Genomic DNA, 27,009 nt, shown 5'->3' with positions numbered 1-27,009 from the left:
GTTTGATGCAGTACAGCCTGAGGGATCGAAGGTCACGGGCTTAGCCGCTTACTGTACGTGCAGTGATTTCTCCAGATTTTCTTAAACTTTTGATGGTATTACGGACCGTAGATGGGGAAATCCCTAAATTCCTTGCAATAGCTCGTTGCGGAATGTTGTTCTTAAACTTTTCGAGAATTTGCTCACGCATTTGTTCACAAAGTGGTCACTCTCGCCCCATCCTTGTTTGTGAATGACTGAGCATTTCATGAAAGCTGCTTTTATACCCAATCATGGCACCCCACCTGTTCCCAATTAGCCTGTTCACCTGTGGGATGTTCCAAATAAGTGTTTGATGAGCATTCCTCAACTTTATCAGTCTTTTTTGCCACTTGTGCCAGCTTTTTTGAAACATGTTGCAGGCATCAAATTCCAAAGGAGCTAATATTTGCAAAAAATAACAAACTTTTCCTGTTTGAACGTTAAGTATCATGTCTTTGCAGTCTATTCAATTGAATATAAGTTGAAAAGGGTTAGCAAATTATTGTATTCTGTTTTTATTTACCATTTACACAATGTGCCAACTTCACTGGCTTTGGGATTTGTATTTAAATTCTGTCATCGTGGCTATTAGGTGTGGCTAGCGAGAAGCAGCGTCGCCTGTTGTACAACATGGAGATGGAGCAGATGGCCAAGACCGCCAAAGCTCTGATGGAAGCTGTCAGCCACGCTCAGGCGCCGTTCTTCAGCGCCACACACCTGGAGCACGTCAGACCCATGTTCAAGGTGTTGTACTTATTTTGTTTTGTTTGTTTTTTTGAGTTTGTGTTGTGTTTCAAGCAGTGTTTTTTACGATTATATCCACCTTCCAGCTGGCATGGACCCCCCTATTAGCAGCATTCAGTGTGGGCCTCCAGGACTGTGACGACCCAGACGTAGCCTCGCTGTGTCTGGAGGGCATTCGGTGCGCCATCAGGATTGCCTGCATTTTCAGCATGCAGGTGTGTCTTACTATGGGGCGGTATAGCTCGGTTGGTAGAGTGGCCGTGGCAGCAACTTGAGGGTTCCAGGTTTGATCCCCGCTTCCGCCATCCTAGTCACTGCCGTTGTATCCTTGGGCAAGACACTTTACCCATCTGCTCCCAGTGCCACCCACACTGGTTTAAATGTAACTTAGATAATGGGTTTCATTATGTAAAATGCTTTGAGTCACTAGAGAAAAGCGCTATATAAATATAATTCACTCACTATTGTTTGCTTTCATCGCGGCAACCAATCAGTCGCCTGTATTTATGTCAGGCGTCTGTGTTTTGCCGACTGTAGTTGGAGCGCGATGCCTACGTCCAGGCCTTGGCCAGGTTCACCCTGCTGACTGCCAGCTCCAGCATCACGGAGATGAAGCAGAAGAACATCGACACCATCAAGACCCTCATCACTGTGGCTCACACGGATGGAAACTACCTGGGCAACTCCTGGCACGAGGTCCGCGTTGACGAGCACAGCAAAAGAAAATAGCATTTGATAAAAAACTCGCATTAAAGAAATACAATGTGTTGTTTGTGACAGATCTTGAGGTGTATCAGTCAACTGGAACTGGCTCAGCTGATCGGCACGGGTGTGAAAACACGCTACATATCAGGAGTGGTTCGAGACAAGGAGGCTGGCATCAGGGGCTTACCCTCGGGCACAGAGGAATTCATGCCTCTCGGGCTGGGTGGGTGTAAAGAGAGCGATGCAGGGATGTTGCCATGCTTCTACTGAATGTTGTATGTGTTGCAGGTAACCTCGTGGGCAATCAGGACAGGCGTCAGATGGCTCACCTGCAGGAGTCTGTGGGAGAGACAAGCTCTCAAAGTGTTGTCGTAGCTGTGGACAGGTGAGCCATACAACCTTTAAAGCAGGGGTCTCAAACTCAATTTACCTGGGGGCCACTGGATGCAGAAACTGGGTGAGGCTGGGCCGCAAGAAAAGATTTCTTAAAAAAATCTAACATGCACTTTTTAATGAATTCACCTTCTTTGAATGGCTATCCCGCCCTAGCAACATACTTGCCAACCCTCACGATTTTTCCGGGAGACTCCCGAATTTCAGTGCCCCTCCCGACAATCTCCCGGGGCAACCATTCTCCCGATTTTGTCCCGATTTTCACCCGGACAACATTATTAAGGGCGTGCCGTGAAAGCACTGCCTTTAATGTACTCTACAACTTGTCGTCGCATCCGCTTTTTCACCATACAAACAGCGTGCCGGCCCAGTCACATGTTGTATGAGGCTTCTGCAGACACAAATAAGTGACTGCAAGGCATACTTGGTCAACAGCCATACAGGTCACACTGAGGGTGACCGTATAAACAACTTTAACACTGTTACAAATATGCGCCACACTGTGAACCCACACCAAACAAGAATGACAAACACATTTCGGGAGAACATCCGCACCGTAACACAACATAAACACAACAGAAGAAATACCCAGAACACCTTGCAGCCCTAACTCTTCCGGGCTGCAATATACACCCCCGCTACCACCAAACCCCGCCCACCTCAACCGACGCACAGAGGGGGTGGAGGGGTGATGTGTGGGGGGGCGGTTTGGGGTTAGTGCTGCAAGGGGTTCTGGGTATTTGTTCTGTTGTGTTTATGTTGTGTTACGGTGCGGATGTTCTCTCGAAATGGTTTTGTCATTCTTGTTTGGTGTGGCGCATATTTGTAACAGTGTTAAAGTTTTTTATACGGCCACCCTCAGTGTGACCTGTATGGCTGTTGACCAAGTATGAATCGCATTCACTTATGTGTGTGTAAAAGCCACATATATTATGTGACTGGGCCGGCACGCTGTTTGTATGGAGGAAAAACGGGCGGGAAGACAGGTTGTAGAGGACGCTGAAGGCAGTGCCTTTAAGGCATGCCCCCAATAAAGTTGTCCGGGTGGGAATCGGGAGAAATTCGGTAGAATGGTTACCCCGGGAGATTTTCGGGAGGGGCACTGAATTTCGGGAGTCTCCCGGGAAAATCGTGAGGTTGAAACCGATACCGATAATTTCCGATATTACATTTTAAAGTATTTATCGGCGACATCTCTAATTGTAAATGATAGGCAAAATTCCAAAAAAGTGCAGTTCCCGTTTAACATGGTCATTCATGTTCAGCTACGCGCTAACGCTTCTTTTGTTATTTGCAGGATTTTTACTGGTTCTACCAGACTGGATGGAAATGCCATAGGTGAGCCCACTTCCCCGTCATGTGACCACCTACCGCATGCAGCCGCTTTCTCACCAGCTGTCAATCAATGAATCAATCAATGTTTATTTATATAGCCCTAAATCACAAGTGTCTCAAAGGGCTGTGCTCCTCATTCTTCTTGCAGTGGACTTTGTGAGGTGGCTGTGCGCCGTGTCCATGGACGAGCTCGCCTCCACGCACCAGCCTAGGATGTTCAGCCTGCAGAAGATAGTGGAGATCTCCTACTACAACATGAACCGCATCAGGCTACAGTGGTCTCGGATCTGGCAGGTCATCGGTGACCACTTCAACAAGGTGAGCATGTCCAGAGAGGAGGCGGTGCCTATCAATGATGAGTTCTCACTTTTCTGTGAAGCGCTTTGAGTGTTTAGAAAAGCGCTATATACAGTATATATATTTAGTATTATTATTACTGTGCATATTGTGATATATAGGCTGCTCATGCCAATTGAAGGCCTGTTATAGGCTGACAGCAGCATGCATCACTATAGCTCTTGTCTCAAAGTAGGTGTACTTATTTGGAGTTTTTTGCTGTTTTCCTGTGTGTAGTGTTAGTTCTTGTCTTGCGCTCTTATTTTGGTGGCTTTTTCTCTTTTTTTGGTATTTTCCTGGAGCAGTTTCATGTCTTCCTTTGAGCTATATTTCCCGCATCTACTTTGTTTTAGCAATCAAGAATGTTTCAGTAGTTTTTATCCTTTTTTGTGGGTACATTGTTGATTGTCATGTCATGTTCGGATGTTCATTGTGGACGCCGTCTTTGCTCCACAGTAAGTTTTTGCTGTCGTCCAGCATTCTGTTTTTGTTTACTTTGTAGCCAGTTTAGTTTTAGTTTCGTTCTGCATAGCCTTCCCTAAGCTTCAATGTATTTTCTTAGGGGCACTCACCATTTGTTTATTTTTGGTTTAAGCATTAGATACCTTTTTACCTGCACGTTGCCTCTTGCTGTTCCTGACATCTACAAAGCAATTAGCTACCGGCTGCCACCTACTGATATGGAAGAGTATTACACAGTTACTCTGCCGAGCTCTAGACACCACCGACACTCAACAACAACACATCATTTGCAGACTATAATTACTGCTTTGCAAAAAATATTTTTAACCCAAATAAGTGAATTTAGATCATCTCCCACGGCACACCAGACTGTATCTGGTTTTGTATTTCCATAGTGTTTTGTATATTGTACAGGATTGCTTATTATTTATATTGGATAGTAGTCTGTTTATTTCAATTGTTAGTTTTTCTCTTTATTGCCTGTTGTGTAATTTATTTTATTTTATTATTTATTTATTTTTACCCCATATTTGTTCCCACTCCTGCACCTTAAATTGGAGTCCTTAATCTCGTTATATGGTCCATTAAAAAGTCCATTCTATTCTATTCTATCTTACGGCACACTAGTGTGGCGCGGCACAGTGGTTGAAAAACACTGCACTAGGGTACCAGTACCAAAATGTATTTTGATACTTTTCGATACTTTTCTAAATAAAGGGGACCTCAAAAAATGGCATTATTGGATTAATTTTAACAAAAAATTTTACGGTACATTAAACATGTTTCTTATTGCAAGTTTGTCCTTAAATAAAATAGTGAACATACGAGACAACTTTTCTTTTATTAGTAAGTAAACAAACAAAGGCTCCTAATTTAGCTGCTGACGTATGCAGTAACATATTATGTCAGGACAAGTCGTAGAAAATGGATTATTAATCTACTCGTTCATTTACTGTTAATATTTGCTTACTTTCTCCTTTAACATGTTCTATCTACACTTCTGTTAAAATGTAATAATCACTTATTCTTCTGTTGTTTGGATGCTTTACATTAGTTTTGGATGATACCACCCATTTGGGTATCGATCCGATACCAAGTAGTTACAGGATCATACAATGGTAGAGGTGTAACGGTACACAAAAATTTCGGTTCGGTACGTACCTCGGTTTAGAGGTCGGTTCGGTTCATTTTGGGTACAGTAAGAAAACAACAAAATATAAATTTTTGGGTTATTTATTTACCAAATTTGCAAAATCTTCCACCAAAAATATTGATGTGAAGTACCGTATTTTTCGGAGTATAAGTCGCTCCGGAGTATAAATCGCACCGGCCGAAACTGCATAATAAAGAAGGAAAAAAACATATATAAGTCGCACTGGAGTATAAGTCGCATTTTTTGGGAAAATGTATTTGATAAAACCCAACACCAAGAATAGACATTTGAAAGGCAATTTAAAATAAATAAAGAATAGTGAACAACAGACTGAATAAGTGTACGTTATATGACGCATAAATAACCAACTGAGAACTTGCCTGGTATGTTAAGTTAAAGTTAAAGTTAAAGTACCAATGATTGTCACACACACACTAGGTGTGGTGAAATGTGTCCTCTGCATTTGACCCATCCCCTTGATCACCCCCTGGGAGGTGAGGGGAGCAGTGGGCAGCAGCGTAGCCGCGCCCGGGAATCATTTTTGGTGATTTAACCCCCAATTCCAACCCTTGATGCTGAGTGCCAAGCAGGGAGGTAATGGGTCCCATTTTTATAGTCTTTGGTATGACCCGGCCGAGGTTTGAACTCACAACCTACCGATCTCAGGGCGGACACTCTAACCACTAGGCCACTGAGTAGGTGTTAATGTTAGTCATTCAAATAACTATAACATATAGAACATGCTATACGTTTACCAAACAATCTGTCACTCCTAATCGCTAAATCCCATGAAATCTTATACGTCTAGTCTCTTACGTGAATGAGCTAAATATTATTTGATATTTTACGGTAATGTGTTAATAATTTCACACATAAGTCGCTCCTGAGTATAAGTCGAACCCCAAACTATGAAAAAAACTGTGACTTATAGTCCGAAAAATACGGTAATCTGAACTTTGGATAGGTCAATAATTCATAATAACATTGATTTTGATTCAATATTATGTTTTGAGCAATGACAGTTTGAAAGAAAAAAAAACAGTTTTGTTTTATTAGTCAACATTGCAACTTTTTCTAAATTACATTTAACCTTTAAGCTTTTTTATTTTACTTTTATTATGTTTTTGTTTATTTTAATAGTATTTTTAGAATGTGCCGTGGGCCTTTAAAACATTAGCTGTGGGCCGCAAATGGCCTCCGGGGCACACTTTTGACACCCCTGCTATAGATAATAAAAAATTAAATCTGATAAATCTATGGATAAAAAGCAGAGCCTGGCGACGCAAGCGCGTTCATCATAACTTCATCATAACTCTCTCGCTCTCTCTGTCTCTGCCCCTCCCTCACGAATGCTGCTGCGCGCACATTTTGTTTTGTTTTTAACCCCTTCTTAACCCTGAATGTACATTGAAAATACACGCAACCCTAACTCAAAATGCCGGACATTTGAGGCATTTAAGAAACTCCGCCCTGACAGCTCCGCAAAAGAGGACATGTCCGGTGAAAAGAGGACATATGGTCAATCTATCGTAGCCCGTTAACTGCTAGCATGCCGTGTGTTGTGTCTCGGTGTGCATTGTTTACACAACGTACGTTACGCTACTTAATATGTCCATGTGGAAACTCGTTCGGTACACCTCCGAACCGAACCGGAACCCCCTTACCGAAACTGTTTAATACAAATACACGTACCGTTACACCCCTATACAATGGTCATAGTTTAAGTGCTCATGTGTCCTGAGACGTATTTCCAGAGTTCATAAACATAATATAAATTTGAAAAAAAAACGAAAAAAGATTTTGTGATGCTAAAAATGATCGATGTAATTATAGTACTATCGACTAGATACGCTCCTGTACTTGGTATCATTACAGTGGATGCCAAGTGTTTACCCACCCATTGCATTTGTTACATTGTGACGCCTGTGAGCTACGGTGTGTAGTGAAGCATGTGTAGCTATTCCTCGTCCTGCAGTGATATTGATACTTGTAAGAAACTTACTTTATTTGTCGCCATGGAGGCGAGGATTAGTGATTTAGAAGTAGCTAAAACACTGCAGACTGGCGTTTCAGTGTTACAGCTTCACCTTTATCGTTAGTTTTTAAGCCAAAATGTGTCCATTCTCCCTTTTCTGTCCACACAGCTTGTCTGCTTGTAAGTACTCCCTGATTGTGCGCTGCCGACTTGCTCCAATGCTCGTAAAACCAGCAATGTCATGACGTGACGACAACGCACCGTCATGCCTGTTAAAAGGGGGGGGCCCGGTACTTTTTATAGGTGGTATAGTACCTAATATGATTCATTAGTATCGTGGTGCTATACTAGTACCGGTATACCGTACAACCCTACTAACCACAGTGTGCAGCTGCTCCTATGATATTAATTCTCACCAACATGGCGGACAATAATTCCAGGTGTCATTATCACTAGAGGATGAGAGAAAAAGGAATGGCTGGGTGGGCGTGTTCTTTCGAATCGGGTCAGGGTCCAGTGGCATGGAGTCCAAGACGACTGGAGACCCTTTTCTGCTGCAGCCTTCCTCCGCCATCGCAGCCGTTGTGGTAGTTCTTAAATCTACCGTCTTCCGCCTGCTCCGCCGTTGAGGTCTTCACCGTATCCCTGGCTAGGGGGCAGTCAGGTACTAGGCCTTTGCCAAGGGCCACCTGGGGTAACAGTAGTAAAGAGGTTAACCTTCTAGTGCCCCGAGACCCCATAGAGGAGCCTCCACTGCCGGATGCACTTTAACGTCATGCCCAGGACACAATTTGTAGCCTGTCATGTGTTCAAATTAAGATGGCTCCCATAATGCCTTGTCATTGGCCCACATGAAGGCCGGTAAAGACAAGTTGGAGTGTTTGCTGTAACAGTATGCAAACTGTGCAGTTGTGGGTATTTTGTGAGGCAGTTACAGTGTACAAAACAAAGCCGTATCATATGTTTAAGCAAACATTTTTTGAATTTTTTTTAAATGACCATAGGTTGGCTGCAACCCCAATGAGGACGTGGCCATCTTTGCAGTGGACTCGCTGAGGCAGCTTTCCATGAAGTTCTTGGAAAAAGGAGAGTTGGCCAATTTCCGCTTCCAGAAAGACTTTCTTAGGCCTTTTGAGCACATCATGAAGAAAAACAGGTAAACGGCGCGGTGATAAAACGTTATCGTTGATGTATTTGTTGAGCGGCGATTCGCCCGCAGGTCTCCCACTATCCGAGACATGGTGATCAGGTGTGTGGCTCAGATGGTCAACTCCCAGGCGGCCAACATCCGTTCAGGCTGGAAGAACATCTTCTCTGTATTTCACCAGGCGGCTTCCGACCACGACGAGTCCATCGTGGAGCTCGCCTTCCAGACCAGCGGCCACATCGTCAGTGAGTAGTATCTGGTACCGAGTTGTACACTGCAAAAAGTCAGTGTTCAAAAACAAGAAAAAAAATTACAAAAATTAGGGGTATTTTACTTGAACTAAGGAAAATGATCTGGCAATAGAACAAGAAAATTTGGCTTGTCAAGACTTTTCAAAAAATTTTAAATTAGCTAACCTCAATGAACGCAAAAATAGGTTAAGATAAGTGTATTCTCACTAATAACAAGTGCACTTTTCTTGATAGAAAAAAAAAATATGAGACCTTTTTTCTCAATATGTTGAAAAATATTCTTAAATTAAGTAAATTCTCGTGCCATTATCTTGACAGAATGATATGCGCTCGGCATTACATTTCTTGAAACCAGCAAACTTATACTAAAAACTAGTTTATTTTTCTTAATGGAAAGGCAACAAGACAACCGCTTGTTACTCTCGGGGTCTCCTAGCCGCTCAGGCAAATCATATTGTCTAAAAATGCATTTTCCCATCGTTAACATGAAGTGCGTGCTCTCTCAGTCAATTAGTGCGCGAGGAATACATATATATATATATATATATATATATATATATATATATATATATATATATATATATATATATATATATATGTATATATATATATATATATATATATATATATATATATATATGTATATATATATATATATATATATATAGAGCCCGGCCCCCAGCCATACAAATGTCACATGTTAAATGTTTAAATATTAACTGCCTACAATTTTTGGTTGTGGTTTCCGCTCCGTATGCTGAATGGCAATATACGATATATATCTCGATATTTTTTAAAGTAAAAACAAAACACAAAACAGTCCTAGTTACCTGAGATACTAAGTATGTCATTATTTTGACTTGGTAAATTTTGACTTACTAAGAGAAAATAATGACTAAGTCAAATTAATGACTTACTGTAAGTAAGCGTTTGAAAAAAAGAGTTTAAAGTTAAAAAAAATTAAAATTAAATAATATATATATATTTTTTTTAAGACTTTAGTTTAGGCGGCCGCTTTAACAACAAAGCGGTGCGGGAAACCCTGCTGTACTATGCCAACTGTACTACTATATGAGTACGTATTTTCTCTTGTTTCATTGAAAATAAAACCGCAAAGTCCTTTTGGCTGTCATCTGTTTTAATTATGAGACACAATTGTGTCAAAGTCATGATTTTTTTGTTCGTGCTTGAAATAAGAAAAGATTACTTTGAAAAAGCAGTTTTATACTTGTGAGTGTTGATGACACAGCTTTGCAACAGTTGATATTCTAGTTTCAAGCATGTTTTACTCAATATAGGTCATAAAATCTCAGCAACAAGCTGTAATATCTTACTGAGATCATTTAGGACCAAAACACTTAAAACAAGTACAACACTCTAACATAAAATCTGCTTGGTGGGAAGAATAATCTTATCAGACAGAAAATAAGCAATTATCAGCCTTATTTGAGATATTTAATCTTACTTAGATTTAAGTTTTTGCCGTGTGGTATCTTTCCTTACTCATCCTTCATCCCTTGCGCCAGTGAACACCTTCAGGGAGCACTTTGCCGCCGCCATCGATTCCTTCCAGGACGCGGTCAAGTGCCTGTCAGAGTTTGTCTGCAACGCAGCGTTTCCCGACACCAGCATGGAGGCCATCCGACTCATCCGCCACTGCGCCAAATACGTCTCAGAGAGGCCACAGGTAGGCGCCGCTGAGCTGAGGTCATTTCCACAGCTGACGTGTAAGTAAAAATGAAATGTTTGCCATGCAGGCTCTGAGGGAATACACCAGTGACGACATGAACGTTGCCCCCGGCGATCGGGTTTGGGTGCGCGGCTGGTTCCCCATTCTGTTTGAGCTGTCTTGTATCATCAACCGCTGCAAGCTGGATGTGCGGACCAGGTAGCAACCTTGATTCCTTACGTGGTGCAGTTAAGTTAAGCCAGGATAAGAATCATCCATAACTATGTTCATTATTTGTCTTTGCAGAGGTCTCACTGTAATGTTTGAGATCATGAAGAGTTACGGGCACACCTTCGAGAAGCATTGGTGGCACGACCTCTTCCGCATCGTCTTCCGCATTTTTGACAACATGAAGCTCCCCGAGCAGCAAACCGAGGTCAGGTTTTAAGTTGTTTCTTTATTTGAAGTAATATTGGTACTTATATGCAATAATGTTTCTTGTGTTCTTCTAGAAAACCGAGTGGATGACGACCACATGCAACCATGCCTTGTACGCCATCTGTGACGTCTTCACACACTTTTACCAGCCTCTCAGTGAGATCCTGCTGGCCGACATTTTTACACAACTGCAGTGGTGTGTCAGGCAAGGTGGGTGTGGAACGACTATTGCCTGTTAGGCACACAAAAGATGTCATCTTATTAAGACTATTATTAACTGTAAGCAGAAAAAGTACCCATTTTTCATTTTATTAAGAGCATGATCGATTGCACAAATGTTAGTCAAAGATCATTTATGTGACAGGATCCCTCCCGGTGTTTTTCATTATAGCCTGCAAAATGCTCATCAAAAATCATATGTATATATATGACAGAAGCCCATCAATAGCAAATATGATAGCCAAAGATCATATATATGACAGGAGCATTATGCTGTTTTTCATGATCAACTGCAAAAATGCTGGCCAAAGATCATGTATTTGGTAGGAGCACTCTGCTGTTTTTCATGTTCAACTGCAAAAATGCTATTCAAAGATCATACATGTGACAGGAGCACTCTGCTTTTTTTCATGATTGACTATGAAAATACAAGTCAAAGGTCATATATATGACAGGAGCACTCTGCCTTTTTAATGATTGACTGCAAAAATGGTAGCCAAAGATGACAGGAGCATTCGGCAAACATTTTTTATAATCAAATGCAAAAATGATATTCAAAGATCATATATTTAGCAGAAGCACTCTGCTGGTTTTTCCTTATTTACTGCAGAACTGTGAGTCAAAGATCATATATTTGACAACTGCTTTCAGCTTTTTTTTAAGGACCTCCTCCAAAAATGTTAGCCAGAGATCATATGTATGAGAGGAGCACTCTACCTTGTTTTACGATGAACTGCAAAAATGTTAGTCAAAGATCATAAAATTGACAGGAGCACCCTGTTGTTTTTTTCCTTTTAACGGCAAAACTGCTAGTCAAAGTTCTTTCTGCTGTTTTTTAATGACCTTATGCAAAAATGCTAGCCAAAGATCATATGTATGACAGGAGCATTCGGCTAAAAATTTTTTATAATCAAATGCAAAAATGCTATTCAAAGATCATATAATTGACAGAAGCACTCTGCTGGTTTTCCTTATTTACTGCAGAACTGTGAGTGAAATATAATATATTTGACAACTGCTTTCAGCTTTCTTTAAGGACCTCCTCCAAAAATGCTAGCCAAAGATCATATGTATGAGAGGAGCACTCCACCTTTTTTTATGATGAACTGCAAAAATGTTAGTCAAATATCATCTAATTGACAGGAGCACCCTGTTGTTTTTTTCCTTTTAACAGCAAAACTGCTAGTCAAAGATCATATATTTGACGAGTTCTTTCTGCTGATTTTTAAGGACCTCCTACAGAAATGCTGGTCAAAGATCACGTGTGACAGGAGCACTGCTGGTCTTCATGATTGAATGCTAAAATGCTAGTCAAAGATCATTTATGTGACAAGGTCCCTCCTGGTGTTTTTCTGCTAGTTGACAGAAGCACTCTGCTGTTTTTTCTTATTTACTGCAGAACTGTTAGTCAAAGATCATATAATTGACAACTGCTTTCTGCTTTTTTTAAGGACCTGCTAAGTCAAAGATCATATATTTGACAACTGCTTTCTGCTTTTTTAAGGACCTGCTAAGTCAAAGATCATATGTATGAGAGGAGCACTACCGTTTTTCATGATTACCGGAAAAAATGCTAGCCAGAGATCATATGTATGAGAGGAGCACTCTACCGTTTTTCATGATGAACTGCAAAAATGTTAGTCAAAGATCATACAATTGACACGAGCACCCTGTTGTGTTTTTCTTTTTTACGGCAAAACTGCTAGTCAAAGATCATATATTTGACGAGTTCTTTCTGCTGTTTTTTAAGGACCTCTTGCAGAAATTCTAGCCAAAGATCACGTGTGACAGGAGCACTGCAGGTCTTCATGACTGACTGCCAAAATGCTAGTCAAAGATCATATATAACAAGAACAAACTGCTTTTTTCTGAATACACTTCAAAAATGGTAGTCAAAGATCATATGAATGACAAGAGCACAGTGATTTTTTTCCTTGATCGACTGCAAAAATGCTAGTCAAAGATCATATGTATGACAAGCGAACACTACATTTTTACTTGATCGACTGCAAAAATGCTTGTCAAAGATCATATGCATGACAAGAGAATCTCGATCGACTGAAAAAATGCTAGTCAAAGATCATAGGTATGGCAAGAGCACAGTGCATTTTTTCTTGACGGACTGCAAAAATGCTAGTCGAAGATCATACGTATGACAAAAGAACACTGCTTTTTTTCTTGATCAACTGAAAAATGCTAGTCAAAGATCATATGTAAGACAAAAGAACACTGCTTTTTTTCTTGATCGACTGCTAAAATGCTAGTCAAAGATCATATGTACGACAAGAGAACACTGCATTTTTTCTTGATCGGCTACAAAAATGGTAGTCAAAGATCATATATAACAAGACCACAATGCATTTGTTCTTGACTGACTGCAAAAATGCTAGTCAAAGATCTTATGTATGACAAAAGAACAGTGCTTTTTTTCTTGATCGACTGCAAAAATGCTAATCAAAGATCATATGTATGACAAGAGAACACTGCGTTCTTTCTTGATCGGCTACAAAAATGCTAGTCAAAGATCGTAGGTGTGACAAGAGCGGAGTGCATTTTTTCTTGACGGACTGCAAAAATGCTAGTCAAAGATCATACGTATGACAAAAGAACACTGCTTATTTTCTTGATCAACTGAAAAATGCTAGTCAAAGATCATATGTAAGACAAAAGAACACTGTTTTTTTTTTGATTGACTGCAAAAATGCTAGTCAAAGATCATATGTATGACGAAAACACTACATTTGTTCTTGATCGGCTACAAAAATGCTAGTCAAAGATCATATGTAAGACAAAAGAACACTGTTTTATTTCTCGATCTACTGCAAAAATGCTAGTCAAAGATCATAGGTATGACAAGAGCACAGTGCATTTTTTCTTGACTGACTGCAAAAATGCTAGTCAAAGATCATACGTATGACAAAAGAAACACTGCTTTTTTTCTTGATCGACTAAAAAATGCTAGTCAAAGATCATATGTAAGACAAAAGAACACTGTTTTATTTCTCGATCGACTGCAAAAATGCTAGTCAAAGATCATAGGTATGACAAGAGCACAGTGCATTTTTTCTTGACTGACTGCAAAAATGCTAGTCAAAGATCATACGTATGATAAAAGAAACACTGCTTTTTTTCTTGATCGACTAAAAAATGCTAGTCAAAGATCATATGTAAGACAAAAGAACACTGTTTTTTTTTCTTGATTGACCGCAAAAATGCTAGTCAAAGATCATATGTATGACAAGAGAACACTGCATTTTTTCTTGATCAGCTACAAAAATGCTAGTCAAAGATCATATAAAACTAGAGCACAATGCATTTTTTCTTGACTGACTGCAAAAATGCTAGTCAAAGATCATATACAACAAGAGCACAATGCATTTTTTCTTGACTGACTGCAAAAATGCTAGTCAAAGATCATGTTTGATAAGAGAACACTGCATTTTTTCTTGATCGGCTACAAAAATGCTAGTCAAAGATCATATATAACAAGAGCCCATTGCATTTTTTCTTGACTGACTGCAAAAATGCTAGTCAAAGATCATATGTATGACAAAAGAACAGTGCTTTTTTTCTTGATCGACTGCAAAAATGGTAGTCAAAGATCATGTTTGATAAGAGAACACTGCATTTTTTCTTGATCGGCTACAAAAATGCTAGTCAAAGATCATATATAACAAGAGCCCATTGCATTTTTTCTTGACTGACTGCAAAAATGCTAGTCAAAGATCATATGTATGACAAAAGAACATTGCTTTTTTTCTTGATTGACTGCAAAAATGGTAGTCAAAGATCATGTTTGATAAGAGAACACTGCATTTTTTCTTGATCGGCTACAAAAATGCTAGTCAAAGATCCTATATAACAAGAGCCCATTGCATTTTTTCTTGACTGACTGCAAAAATGCTAGTCAAAGATCATATGTATGACTAGAGAACACTGCATTTTTTCTTGACTGACTGTTAAAATGCGAGTCAAAGATCATAATATGACAAGAGCATCCAGCTGATGTTAGGAATCTGCTGCAAAAACGTTTGCTAAACAACAAAGTTGATTGAAGGTGTCCTCCTTGTTCTTGTTGTTGTTCAGATAACGAGCAGCTGGCCCGGTCAGGAACCAACTGCCTGGAGAACCTGGTCATCCTTAACGGGGAGAAGTTCAGCCCAGAAGTGTGGGACATCACCTGCTCCTGCATGCTGGAGATCTTCCAGAACACCAGCCCTCAGGTGTACGTGTCCAATCCTCTCCTCGGAACAAAAAAGCTGTCCTGTCTGTGACGCTGTCTTTGTGTGCTGTCCTGCTTAGCTTGTTGACATGGCGACCGGCTGGACAGGAGGACGACGCTGCTGCTGATGCTAAACACTTTGTAAGCACCAACGCCAAACATCGGTGAACAGAAAGTGTCGAGCTCCACGGTGTGTTTGTGTTTTTCTCAGGATGTAGATTTTGACAGCCAGTCTCAGAGCAGCTTTGACAGAGCACTTTCTGACAGAGGACACAGCCAGATGTCCAGTGACGACACCTGGAAGGCCAAATCCAACGCTAGTGAGTACACGCAACATACTTCTGTCACATGTCAGCAACTTTTCACTTGCAGACATTTGTAAGAACATCTCTTCATAGGGCTGCAACCAACCACTATTTTGATCATCGACCATCTTATCGATTAGTCGACTAATTGAATTATGAAGTGTATACTTAGACTTAGACAAACTTTAATGATCCACAAGGGAAATTGTTCCACACAGTAGCTCAGTTACAAATGATGAAAAGTGTAAGGATGGAAAGGACACAATTCACCCTGTATGACCATAAATTATGGGGTTCCCCAGGGATCCATCTTGGGGCCTCTCCTTTTCATCCTATACATAAATGATTTCGTAAACTCCTCCGAAACTTTTCGTAAAATAATTTTTGCTGACGATACAAATTTGTTTACCTCACACAGGAGCCTACTCGATCTACAAGAAACTGTCAATTCAGAGCTTGTGAAAGTGGATTCCTGGTTCAAATGCAATAATGCAATAATTAATGTTAATAAAACAAATTGTATTTTATTTCGTTCTAATAAAAAAACGGACAAATACTGAGCACTGCCATATCAACATCAATGGGCAGGAAATACAGAGCGTGAACTCCACAAAATTCCTGGGGGTCATCATTGACAATTTCAATTAGCCATCTCTTAAAGGCCTACTGAAATGAAATTGTTTTATTTAAACGGGGATAGCAGATCCATTCTATGTGTCATACTTGATCATTTCGCGATATTGCCATATTTTTGCTGAAAGGATTTAGTAGAGAACATCGACAATAAAGTTCGCAACTTTTGGTCGCTGATAAAAAAAAAGCCTTGCCTGTACCGGAAGTAGCGTGACGTCACAGGTTGAAAGGCTCCTCACATTTCCCCATTGTTTACACCAGCAGCGAGACCGAGAAAGCGACGATTACCCCATTAATTTGAGCGAGGATGAAAGATTCGTGGATGAGGGACGTGAGAGTGAAGGACTAGAGTGCAGTGCAGGACATATCTTTTTTCGCTCTGACCGTAACTTAGGTACAAGGGCTCATTGGATTCCACACTTTAACCTTTTTCTATTGTGGATCACGGATTTGTATTTTAAACCACCTCGGATACTATATCCTCTTGAAAATGAGAGTCGAGAACGTGAAATGGACATTCACAGTGACTTTTATCTCCGCGACAATACATCGGCGAAGCACTTTAGCTACGGAGCTAACGTGATAGCATCGGGCTTAACTGCAGATAGAAACAAAATAAATAAACCCCTGACTGGAAGGATAGACAGAAAATCAACAATACTATTAAACCATGGACCTGTAAATACACGGTTAATGCTTTCCAGCCTGGCAAAGCTTAACAATGCTGTTGCTAACGACGCCATTGAAGCTAACTTAGTTACGGGACCTCACAGAGCTATGCTAAAAACATTAGCCCTCCACCTACGCCAGCCAGCCCTCATCTGCTCATCAACACCCGTGCTCACCTGCGTTCCAGCGATCGACGGAGCGACGAAGGACTTCACCCGATCATCGATGCGGTCGGCGGCTAGCGTCGGATAGCGCGTCTGCTATCCAAGTCAAAGTCCTCCTGGTTGTGTTGCTGCAGCCAGCCGCTAATACACCGATCCCACCTACAGCTTTCTTCTTTGCAGCCTTCATTGTTCATTAAACAAATTGCAAAAGATTCACCAACACAGATGTCCAGAATACTGTGGAATTTTGCGATGAAAACAGAGCTTTTTGTATTGGATACAATGGTGTCCAAATACTTCCATTTCAACCATTGACGACACGCGCATACGTCATCATACATAGACGTTTTCAACCGGAAGTTTCGCGGGAAATTTAAAATTGCACTTTATAAGTTAACCCGGCCGTTTCACCTTCGTCATTATCTTCCTCTTTATGCTCTACTTACTCTCTATACAAAACTCTCTTTGAACCACATCTAAACTACTGTAAAGTCATCTGGTGTTACACCTTCCCCAGCTACCTTCACAAACTAGAATCCATGCAAAAGAAAATCATACGGGCCCTGTCATGGTCCAAGTTTAATGCCCCCACTCGACATCTATTCCATAATTATCATCTCTTAAGACTAACAGTCAATATTTATCACAATGCTTGTCTAACCTATCAAGTGTATAATCTAGACCGGAAGAGTTAGGGCTCCATGGGATTCTGGGTATTGGTTGTGTTGTGTTTATGTTGTGTTACGGTGGGATGTTCTCCAGAAATGTGTTTTTCATTCTTTTTTGGTGTGGGTTCACAGTGTGGCGCATATTTGTAACGTAACAGTGTTAAAGTTGTTTTATACGGCTACCGTCAGTGTAAGCTGTGTGGCTGATGAGTAAGTATGCTTTGCTGTCTCCTACGTGCGCAAGTAAAAGTGGCCGGGCTGGCACGCTGTTTGTAAATGCTATAGAGGACAGTTACTGCAGTGCAATTAGGGCACGCCCTTAATTTAGTAATTAGAGTGAAAATAGGATTATATTTGCCCTGGGAGTTATCTAGGAGAGGCACTGAGATCCATAAATCTCCTGGGAAAATCGGGGGGGTCGGCAAGTATGCAGCTGAGCCGCATCAGAGTGGTCAAAGAGCCGCATGCGGCTCCGGAGCCGCGGGTTGCCGACCCCTGATATATACAATATAAAACAATTACCATGTACAATATTACAGTATATGTAACAGCTGCAGCAGAAAATGGAGAGTAAATCCAGCAGAAAATAGACATTATAAACAAAGAGAAGTAGCTAACATGTCAGGTGTCAGGTGATAGACAGATATCATCTATTGCTGTATGGCGAGTGATTATTCAGCTAGATGGAATGCGGAATGAAGGAGTTCTTGAATGGAACAGTGTGGGAACAAAGCTGAAGGAGCCTGTTGGAGTATGAACTCCGCTGTCCCTCAATTGTCTGGTGGAGTGGGTGGGCAGGATTGTATACCGTATTTTTCAGCCCATAGGGCGCACCGGATTAAAAGGCGCACGGTCGATGAGCGGGTCTATTCAGGTCTTTTTTCATACAAAAGGCGCTTTAAATGGGTAATTTTATGATTTTTTTTCTAAATGTAAAACACTTGTGGAAGGAAATGGCTCTTAAAAATATCACTTTCATCATCTTGTGGAATACAATCGGACAATTCTCGTGTCTGCAGTGATCACTTTGTAAAATGTTTGTTTGAACATTTGATTTGTTTGAAAAAAAAATGATTTGGCTTTATTTCACCACACAGCAGAGCGTTGATTGTGGCGTAACAACAATCCTTTGTACCAAAATAACCCTTGAGTTTGCATTGATTCAAGCAAGTTATAACAGACTGAACAACAACACATAACTTCCAACTACTTCAACTTTTAACACATCAGATCATATGAAGTATAAACGATAAACCGTTGAATATTAAGAGTATGCAAAAGCTCGACTCTGACCTTTTTTACTTCCCTGACGACTTCCTTTAAAGTGTTGGAATCAATCAGAAATATCAAGCAGCTTAAATGCACCGAATATGGGGAACTTTGTGGTGACAGTATTTTGCATATCACCCATCAAACGCTGTAATGGATTCGTAAATGTGCAATTTTAAACTATATATACGTGTTTTATAATGTCCACAAAGTGTTGACTTTATTTGTTGGTTAGAGTCAATTTATACCATGAGTGGGAAAAGTTGTTTGGATTGGGTCATATAAATTGATGCCGTACTCAATTTGTTCCCAAATGAAACTCATGATCAGTGATGGTCGTTTGTAACATTGCGCACAAGAGGGCGACAAGATCACTCCGAATTGAGGCAAAACCACGCCGCGGGCCAATCTTTTTGTTAAACTTGTGATGTGTCGCAGGCTGCACATACTCATGGGCCGTATTTTGAACAGACCTTGTCTAAAAGATCAACTCTTTTTTTAGATGCCACCACTAAGGTGTAATGATTACCATTAGAGATGTCCAATAATATCGGACTGCCGATATTATCGGCCGATATATGCTTTAAAATATAATATCGGAAATTATCTGTATCGGTTTCAAAAAGTATAATGTATGACTTTTTAAAACGCTGCTGTACGGAGTGGTACAGAAGCAGTTGCGTCTCCCAGTCAGCAGCCCCTCCCCTCTCCCCTCTCCCCTCTCCCACACACAACACAGGAGTTGCAGCACGACTGCAGCATGAGAAGTTTACTGGCGACGCTTGATGACCTCATCAAACCGCCGCGAGCGGAGCATAACAACAACAAGAATGTGTTGTTGCCAGTGCTGTAGCCGTGGCTAACAAGCGAGCTCGCTCGGTGACTGACTAACGACACCATGTCTATGGTTTGGGATTATTTTAAAGTGTCTGACGGATAAAAAAAAGGCAATTTGCAATGACTGCAAAAAGTTGGTTATGCGAGGAGGAACCAAGACGTCTTCCTTTAATACGAGCAAGTTGATCTCCCACCTCTTCAAGAATCATAAGGAGGTACACGATGAATACAAGAGGAAGATGGATAAAAAGCAAACACCGAAAAAAAGTAGCACCACACAGTTGTCGCTTAAAGACTCCGCCGAAAAAAAAACTAAAATACAACTAAAACCACCCCAAGGCCATGTTGGCATTTTTTTCCATAACTTGAGTTGATTTATTTTGGAAAACCTTGTTACATGGTTTAATGCATCCAGCGGGGCATTACAACAAAATTAGGCATAATAATGTGTTAATTCCACGACCGTATATATCGATATCGGTTGATATCGGAATCGGTAATTAAGATTTGGACAATATTGGAATATCAAATATCGGCAAAAAAGCCATTATCGGACATCTCTAATTACAATATAACAGGAAATGGACTGAATGTAATGTAATGTAAATGTAAAAATCTCTGCACTGTGTGAAGGCAGCCACAACACAGAGTTGTTTGCTTGTGATTATTTTAATTATTATTACAGTATTCAGCTGATGATTGTACTAGTAACATTTATTTTTGTACTACTATGGGCAATAAGTCTTCAAATAATCCTTCCAGGAGTGTCGGACCACAAGCTGTTCGCAGGTCTGCTCATCAAATGTGTGGTCCAGTTGGAGCTTATCCAGACCATAGATAACATCGTCTTCTACCCGTCCACGAGCAAGAAAGAGGACGCTGACAACATGGCCGCCGCACAGGTCTGCCAATACCTACAAAAATACACACTATTTAGTATGCGACTGTTTGTATAAATTATCACTATAGTAAAACAGTTTTGATATAAACACTCACTTGGTATATATAGTGCAGTATATTTGTGTTGTTATAAGTCCTATACAGTGTTGACATGACACTTTATTGTAGTATGTATAATAATAATACCTGGGATTTATATAGCGCTTTTCTAAGTACCCAAAGTCGCTTTACATGTTAAAAACCCATCATTCATTCACACCTGGTGGTGGTAAGCTACTTTCGTAGCCACAGCTGCCCTGGGGTAGACTGACGGAAGCGTGGCTGCCAATTTGCGCCTACGGCCCCTCCGACCACCACCTATCATTCATTCAACATTCATTCACCGGTGTGAGCGGCACCGGGGGCAAGGGTGAAGTGTCCTGCCCAAGGACTGTATGTGTTGTTGCGTCTGACCAGCCTCCCCTCCAAGGGAATTAAAGTCACTGGTCAATCCCAAGTTCTTTAGATGACATATATGCAGAGTAAGAAGGACCATCAAGACAGAATAGGAATATTATCAAGTTTTACTGAAGCTTCAGGAGATCAGCCCACATCAATACAGTCATATCGTCATCTCGGGATGGTCTAGCATTCAAATGGAAAGAGACAACTTCTTGAATAGGCAAACAGCCCCCACCCTGCCCAGAAAGGAATACAGCCTCATTGTTCTAATACAGATAAAATATAAAGGGAGTACTCCAACTCCTACATTCCAAGTCTTCAAGGTAAAGAATAGAAAGAGTACAAATGGAAAAACACTGGCTGCTTTAAACATGACTATGAATAAAGAAAGAACTCTTAAACATATAGGCATTCTCCACAGTGTTTATACTGTTAACTCTGTAGTATACGTATAAGTCAAGTTATTGTCATTTTTGTCAGCGTGATGCAGTGGAAGAGTGTTTGATGGACGGAGGAGACGCTTCTTGCGATGAGGGCATGTACAGACTCATGACTTCAGCTCACCTCTTCAAGCTGCTGGACTGTCTTTTGGAGTCGCACGGCTTCGCCAAGGACTTCAACTCCAACAATGAACAGAGGACGGCCTTGTGGAGGGCAGGTACAAAGACCTTCAACCTGTTCGCCATACTGTGTGCGCTCCGTAGTAGAATACATTCATGTACTTCTATCATTATCAATGTGCAGGCTTTAAAGGAAAGTCCAAGCCCAATTTGTTGAAGCAGGAAACCAGCAGTCTGGCCTGCAGCCTGAGGATTTTATTCAGAATGTATTCCGATCCAAAACTGCAGGACTCTTGGCCTGACATCCAAACACGCCTCCTGCTGTGAGTACAACAATACACTACTTGATTGTCATGGTTATAAAATAGCACGATCAAATGCAGTCCAACATGCTGGACTTTGGACCTTAAACAGGAACACACATCCAGACAAGAACACAACGCTTTCCATATTGGAACATCTTCACATTAACAATTATCTTTGACTGACTGCGTGGGTTCCCTCCAGGCACTCCGGCTTCCTCCCACCTCCAAAGACGTACACCCGGGGATAGGTTGATTGGCAACACTAAATTGGTCCTAGTGTGTGAATGTGAGTGTGAATGTTGTCTGTCTATCTGTGTTGGCCCTGTGATGAGGTAGCGACTTGTCCAGGGTGTACCCCGCCTTCCGCCCAAATGCAGCTGGGATAGGCTCCAGGCACCCCCACGACCCCGGAAGGGACAAGCACTATAAAATGGATGGATGGATGGATGGATGGCTTAAGGGGTCACAAAACGCTTTAGTTAACCCCCTGCACCCTATACACTCTTTACTATATAACTACACCAGTGGTTCTTAACCTGGGTTCGATCGAACCCTAGGGGTTCGGTGAGTCGGGCTCGGGGGTTCGGCGGAGGTCAAGACACACCCGACTTATCGTGTAAATAAAAACTTCTCCCTATCGGCGTATTACGGATACGGCAACAGCAGAAGTCAGACTGATTTGCAGGTGTGTAATTTGTTTTGAGTTTATGCACTGTGTTGGTTTTGTTGTTTGAACAAGGTGATGTTCATGCACAGTTCATTTTGTGCACCAGTAAAAAAACATGGTAACACTTTAGTATGGGAAACATATTCACCATTAATTAGTTGCTTATTAACATGCAAATTAGTAACATATTGGCTCTTAACTAGTCATTATTAAGTACTTATTAATGCCTTATTCTGCATGGCCTTATTATAACCCTAATCCTCTAACCCTGGCCCTAACCAAATAACTCTAAATTAAGTCTTTGTTACTTAGAATATGTTCCCCATACTAAAGTGTTACCAAAAACATATAACTTTGTCTTGAATTTGAAAAAAAACAAAACATTTATTTTTCACTAAAGAAGGGTTCGGTGAATGCGCATATGAAATTGGTGGGGTTCGGTACCTCCAACAAGGTTAAGAACCACTGAACTACACACTATGATATATAAATATACACTTTCTATGATGTTGCCCCTGTTGTTTTAGTTCACCTTTGTTTGTACAGCACATTGTGCTTTTTATCTGCGAAATGTCCTTTATAAATAAAATGTACTTGGTTAGTATGTACAGAAACACTATACACTATTACACAGATGTCAAACTCAAGGCCCGGGGGCCAGATGTGGCCCGCCACGTCATTTTATTTGGCCCTTGAAAGCCTGGAAATAATATGTATGAATAAAGTACTGTAAATGTTCTTACTAAATGTATTATTTCTTTGTATTTTGGGAGAAAAACAAATATGTACTCCGTGTAATCGCAAACTATGTTAACTTAAATATTGTCTAGTTATGCAAAAATATGTTATCAAACATTCAAACCATTTTTTAAATAGATATAAATACTAATAATAATGATTTCAAATCAAGTTATCCATCAATTTGTGCAATGTAAAAGTAGCAATAGATTTCATGGTAAAATTGTGAAATTTACTGTGGTTTTTACAGCATTTTTTCTGTAATGAATTATAAATATACATCATTATGTACAAACCCCATTTCCATATGAGTTGGGAAATTGTGTTAGATGTAAATATAAACGGAATACAATGATTTGCAAATCCTTTTCAACCCATATTCAGTTGAATATGCTACAAAGACAACATATTTGATGTTCAAACTGATAAACTTTTTTTTTTGTTGCAAATAATCATTAACTTTAAAATTTGATGCCAGCAGCACGTGACATAGAAGTTGGGAAAGGTGGCAATAAATACTGATAAAGTTGAGAAATGCTCATCAAACACTTATTTGGAACATCCCACAGGTGAACAGGCAAATTAGGAACAGGTGGGTGCCATGGTTGGGTATAAAAGTAGATTCCATGAAATGCTCAGTCATTCACAAACAAGGATGGGGCGAGGGTCACCACTTTGTCAACAAATGCGAGAGCAAATTGTTGAACAGTTTAAGAAAAACCTTTCTTAACCAGCTATTGCAAGGAATTTAGGGATTTCACCATCTACGGTCCGTAATATCATCAGAGGGTTCAGAGAATCTGTGGAAATCCCTGCACGTAAGCAGCTAAGCCCGTGACCTTCGATCCCTCAGGCTGTACTGCATCAACAAGCGACATCAGTGTGTAAAGGATATCACCACATGGGCTCAGGAACTCTTCAGAAACCCACTGTCAGTAACTACAGTTGGTCGCTACATCTGTAAGTGCAAGTTAAAACTCTCCTATGCAAGGCGAAAACCGTTTATCAACAACACCCAGAAACGCCGTCGGCTTTGCTGGGCCTGAGCTCATCTAAGATGGACTGATACAAAGTGGAAATGTGTTCTGTGGTCTGACGAGTCCACATTTCAAATTGTTTTTGGAAACTGTGGACGTCGTGTCCTCCGGACCAAAGAGGAAAAGAACCATCCGGATTGTTCTATGCGCAAAGTGTAAAAGCCAGCATCTGTGATGGTATGGGGGTGTATTAGTGCCCAAGACATGGGTAACTTACACATCTGTGAAGGCGCCATTAATGCTGAAAGGTACATACAGGTTTTGGAGCAATCAATCAATCAATCAATGTTTATTTATATAGCCCTAAATCACAAGTGTCTCAAAGGGCTGTACAAGCCACAACGACATCCTCGGTACAGAGCCCACATACGGGCAAGGAAAAACTCACCCCAGTGGGACGTCGGTGAATGACTATGAGAAACCTTGGAGAGGACCGCATATGTGGGTAACCCCCCCCCCCTCTAGGGGAGACCGAAAGCAACGGATGTCGAGTGGGTCTGACATAACATTGTGAAAGTCCAGTCCACAGTGGATCCAACACATCAGCGGGAGTCCAGTCCACAGCGGGGCCAACAGGAAACCATCCCGAGCGGAGACGGGTCAGCAGCGCAGAGATGTCCCCAACCGATGCACAGGCTAGTGGTCCACCCGGGGTCCCGGCTCTGGACAGCCAGCACTTCATCCATGGCCACCGGACCTATGCAACTCCCCCTCGCAAGGGACAGGGGAGAAGAGGAGAGAAGAAAAGAAACGGCAGATCAACTGGTCTAAAAAAGGGGGGGTCTATTTAAAGGCTAGATTATACAAATGAGTTTTAAGATGGGACTTAAATGCTTCTACTGAGGTAGCATCTCTAACTGTTACCGGGAGGGCATTCCAGAGTACTGGAGCCCGAATAGAAAACGCTCTATAGCCCGCAGACTTTTTTTTGGCTCTGGGAATCACTAATAAGCCGGAGTTCTTTGAACGCAGATTTCTTGTCGGGACATATGGTACAATACAATCGGCGAGATAGGCTGGAGCTAAACCGTGTAATATTTCATACGTAAGTAGTAAAACCTTAAAGTCGCATCTTAAGTGCACAGGAAGCCAGTGCAAGTGAGCCAGTATAGGCGTAATATGATCAAACTTTCTTGTTTTTGTCAGAAGCCTTGCAGCCGCATTTTGTACCAACTGTAATCTTTTAATGCTAGACATAGGGAGGCCCGAAAATAAAACGTTACAGTAATCGAGACGAGACGTAACGAACGCATGAATAATGATCTCAGCGTCGCTAGTGGACAAGATGGAACGAATTTTAGCGATATTACGGAGATGAAAGAAGGCCGTTTTAGTAACACTCTTGATGTGTGACTCAAACGAGAGAGTTGGACAACATATGTTGCCATCCAAGCAACGTTATCATGGACGCCCCTGCTTATTTCAGCAAGACAATGCCAAACCACGTGTTACATCAACGTGGCTTCATAGTAAAAGAGTGCGGGTACTAGACTGGCCTGCCTGTAGTCCAGACCTGTCTCCCATTGAAAATGTGTGGCGCATTATGAAGCCTAAAATACCACAACGGAGACCCCCGGACTGTTGAACAACTTAAGCTGTACATCTAGCAAGACTGGGAAAGAATTCCACCTGAGAAGCTTCAAAAATGTGTCTCCTCAGTTCCCAAACGTTTACTGAGTGTTGTTAAAAGGAAAGGCCATGTAACACAGTGGTGAACATGCCCTTTCCCAACTACTTTGGCACGTGTTGCAGCCATGAAATTCTAAGTTAATTATTATTTGCAAAAGAAAAATAAAGTTTATGAGTTTGAACATCAAATATCTTATCTTTGTAGCATATTCAACTGAATATGGGTTGAAAATGATTTGCAAATCATTGTATTCCGTTTATATTTACATCTAACACAATTTCCCAACTCATATGGAAACGGGGTTTGTATTAGACTGTGTAGAGGAGGGGGCTCAGTGTTTGCCATACATTCCTTTGACATTTCACATTTGGATCGCCACAAATAGATTTGCACTTACCTGTTCGCCCGCCGCAATAAACACATTGTAATGGGACTGTTTTTGAATGTCGCTTGTCGTTACAACAGTAACTCTTGTTTCTTACCACACCTCATACACACCATGAACAACAACCCATTTATCACGCTGCTGACTCGGCAATAATATGTGCATGATGACTACATGTTGTGTTTTTGTTTGGTTTAGGGTGTGCAGTGAAGCTTTGTCGTACTTCATCAGTTTGACTTCTGAGAGTCACAGAGAAGCTTGGAACAGTTTACTCATGCTGCTGCTCACCAGGACGCTCAGGATGCCCGACCACAAGGCAACACACACACACCCACAAATACATCATGGATTATTTGTAGGAAGACAAATCACAGTCATAAAATGACGCATTTTTTGTACACACAGATGTAGTAGTACTTGAGGGAGGAGCAATCGCAATATTGACTTGTCTGTATGGCACGAATATGTAGTATTACTTGTGAGAGGAGCATTTGCAGTGATAACATAACTTGTCTTTATGACACACAGAAGATGTGTTACTTAAGGGAGGAGCAATCACAGTATTTACTTGTCTGTTTTGCACACATATGTAGTATTACTTGTGAGAGGAGCATTTGCAGTAATAAAATACCTTGTCTTTATGACACACAGAAGATACGTTACTTAAGGGAGGAGCAATCGCAGTGTTGACTTGTCTGTATTGCACACATATGTAGTATTGGTACCCAAAT

The 27,009-nt window shown here is 40.9% G+C and overlaps 1 protein-coding gene across 2 annotated transcripts in view; it reads left to right on the top strand.

Moving 5' to 3' along the window:
- arfgef2 (ADP-ribosylation factor guanine nucleotide-exchange factor 2 (brefeldin A-inhibited)) overlaps positions 1–27,009 on the top strand; it is a 68,244-nt gene that overhangs the window by 37,421 nt on the left and 3,814 nt on the right. For both annotated transcript variants that reach the window (XM_062052611.1, XM_062052610.1), the window contains exons 19-38: positions 614–765; positions 852–980; positions 1,303–1,461; positions 1,546–1,693; positions 1,759–1,855; positions 3,161–3,201; positions 3,347–3,516; positions 8,129–8,280; positions 8,344–8,516; positions 10,049–10,209; positions 10,280–10,410; positions 10,498–10,627; positions 10,704–10,839; positions 14,935–15,073; positions 15,151–15,211; positions 15,282–15,390; positions 20,378–20,517; positions 21,437–21,614; positions 21,701–21,839; positions 26,477–26,594. In XM_062052611.1, coding sequence (XP_061908595.1) covers positions 614–765; positions 852–980; positions 1,303–1,461; positions 1,546–1,693; positions 1,759–1,855; positions 3,161–3,201; positions 3,347–3,516; positions 8,129–8,280; positions 8,344–8,516; positions 10,049–10,209; positions 10,280–10,410; positions 10,498–10,627; positions 10,704–10,839; positions 14,935–15,073; positions 15,151–15,211; positions 15,282–15,390; positions 20,378–20,517; positions 21,437–21,614; positions 21,701–21,839; positions 26,477–26,594 — 2,663 coding nt within the window. The remainder of the gene's footprint in view (positions 1–613; positions 766–851; positions 981–1,302; positions 1,462–1,545; positions 1,694–1,758; positions 1,856–3,160; positions 3,202–3,346; positions 3,517–8,128; positions 8,281–8,343; positions 8,517–10,048; positions 10,210–10,279; positions 10,411–10,497; positions 10,628–10,703; positions 10,840–14,934; positions 15,074–15,150; positions 15,212–15,281; positions 15,391–20,377; positions 20,518–21,436; positions 21,615–21,700; positions 21,840–26,476; positions 26,595–27,009) is intronic.

The sequence above is a fragment of the Entelurus aequoreus genome, linkage group LG07, assembly GCF_033978785.1.
Source record: "Entelurus aequoreus isolate RoL-2023_Sb linkage group LG07, RoL_Eaeq_v1.1, whole genome shotgun sequence".
Classification (NCBI taxonomy): Eukaryota; Metazoa; Chordata; class Actinopteri; order Syngnathiformes; family Syngnathidae; genus Entelurus; species Entelurus aequoreus.
Note: the sequence above shows the minus strand (reverse complement) of the source record. Positions and strands in the feature narration are given on the sequence as shown.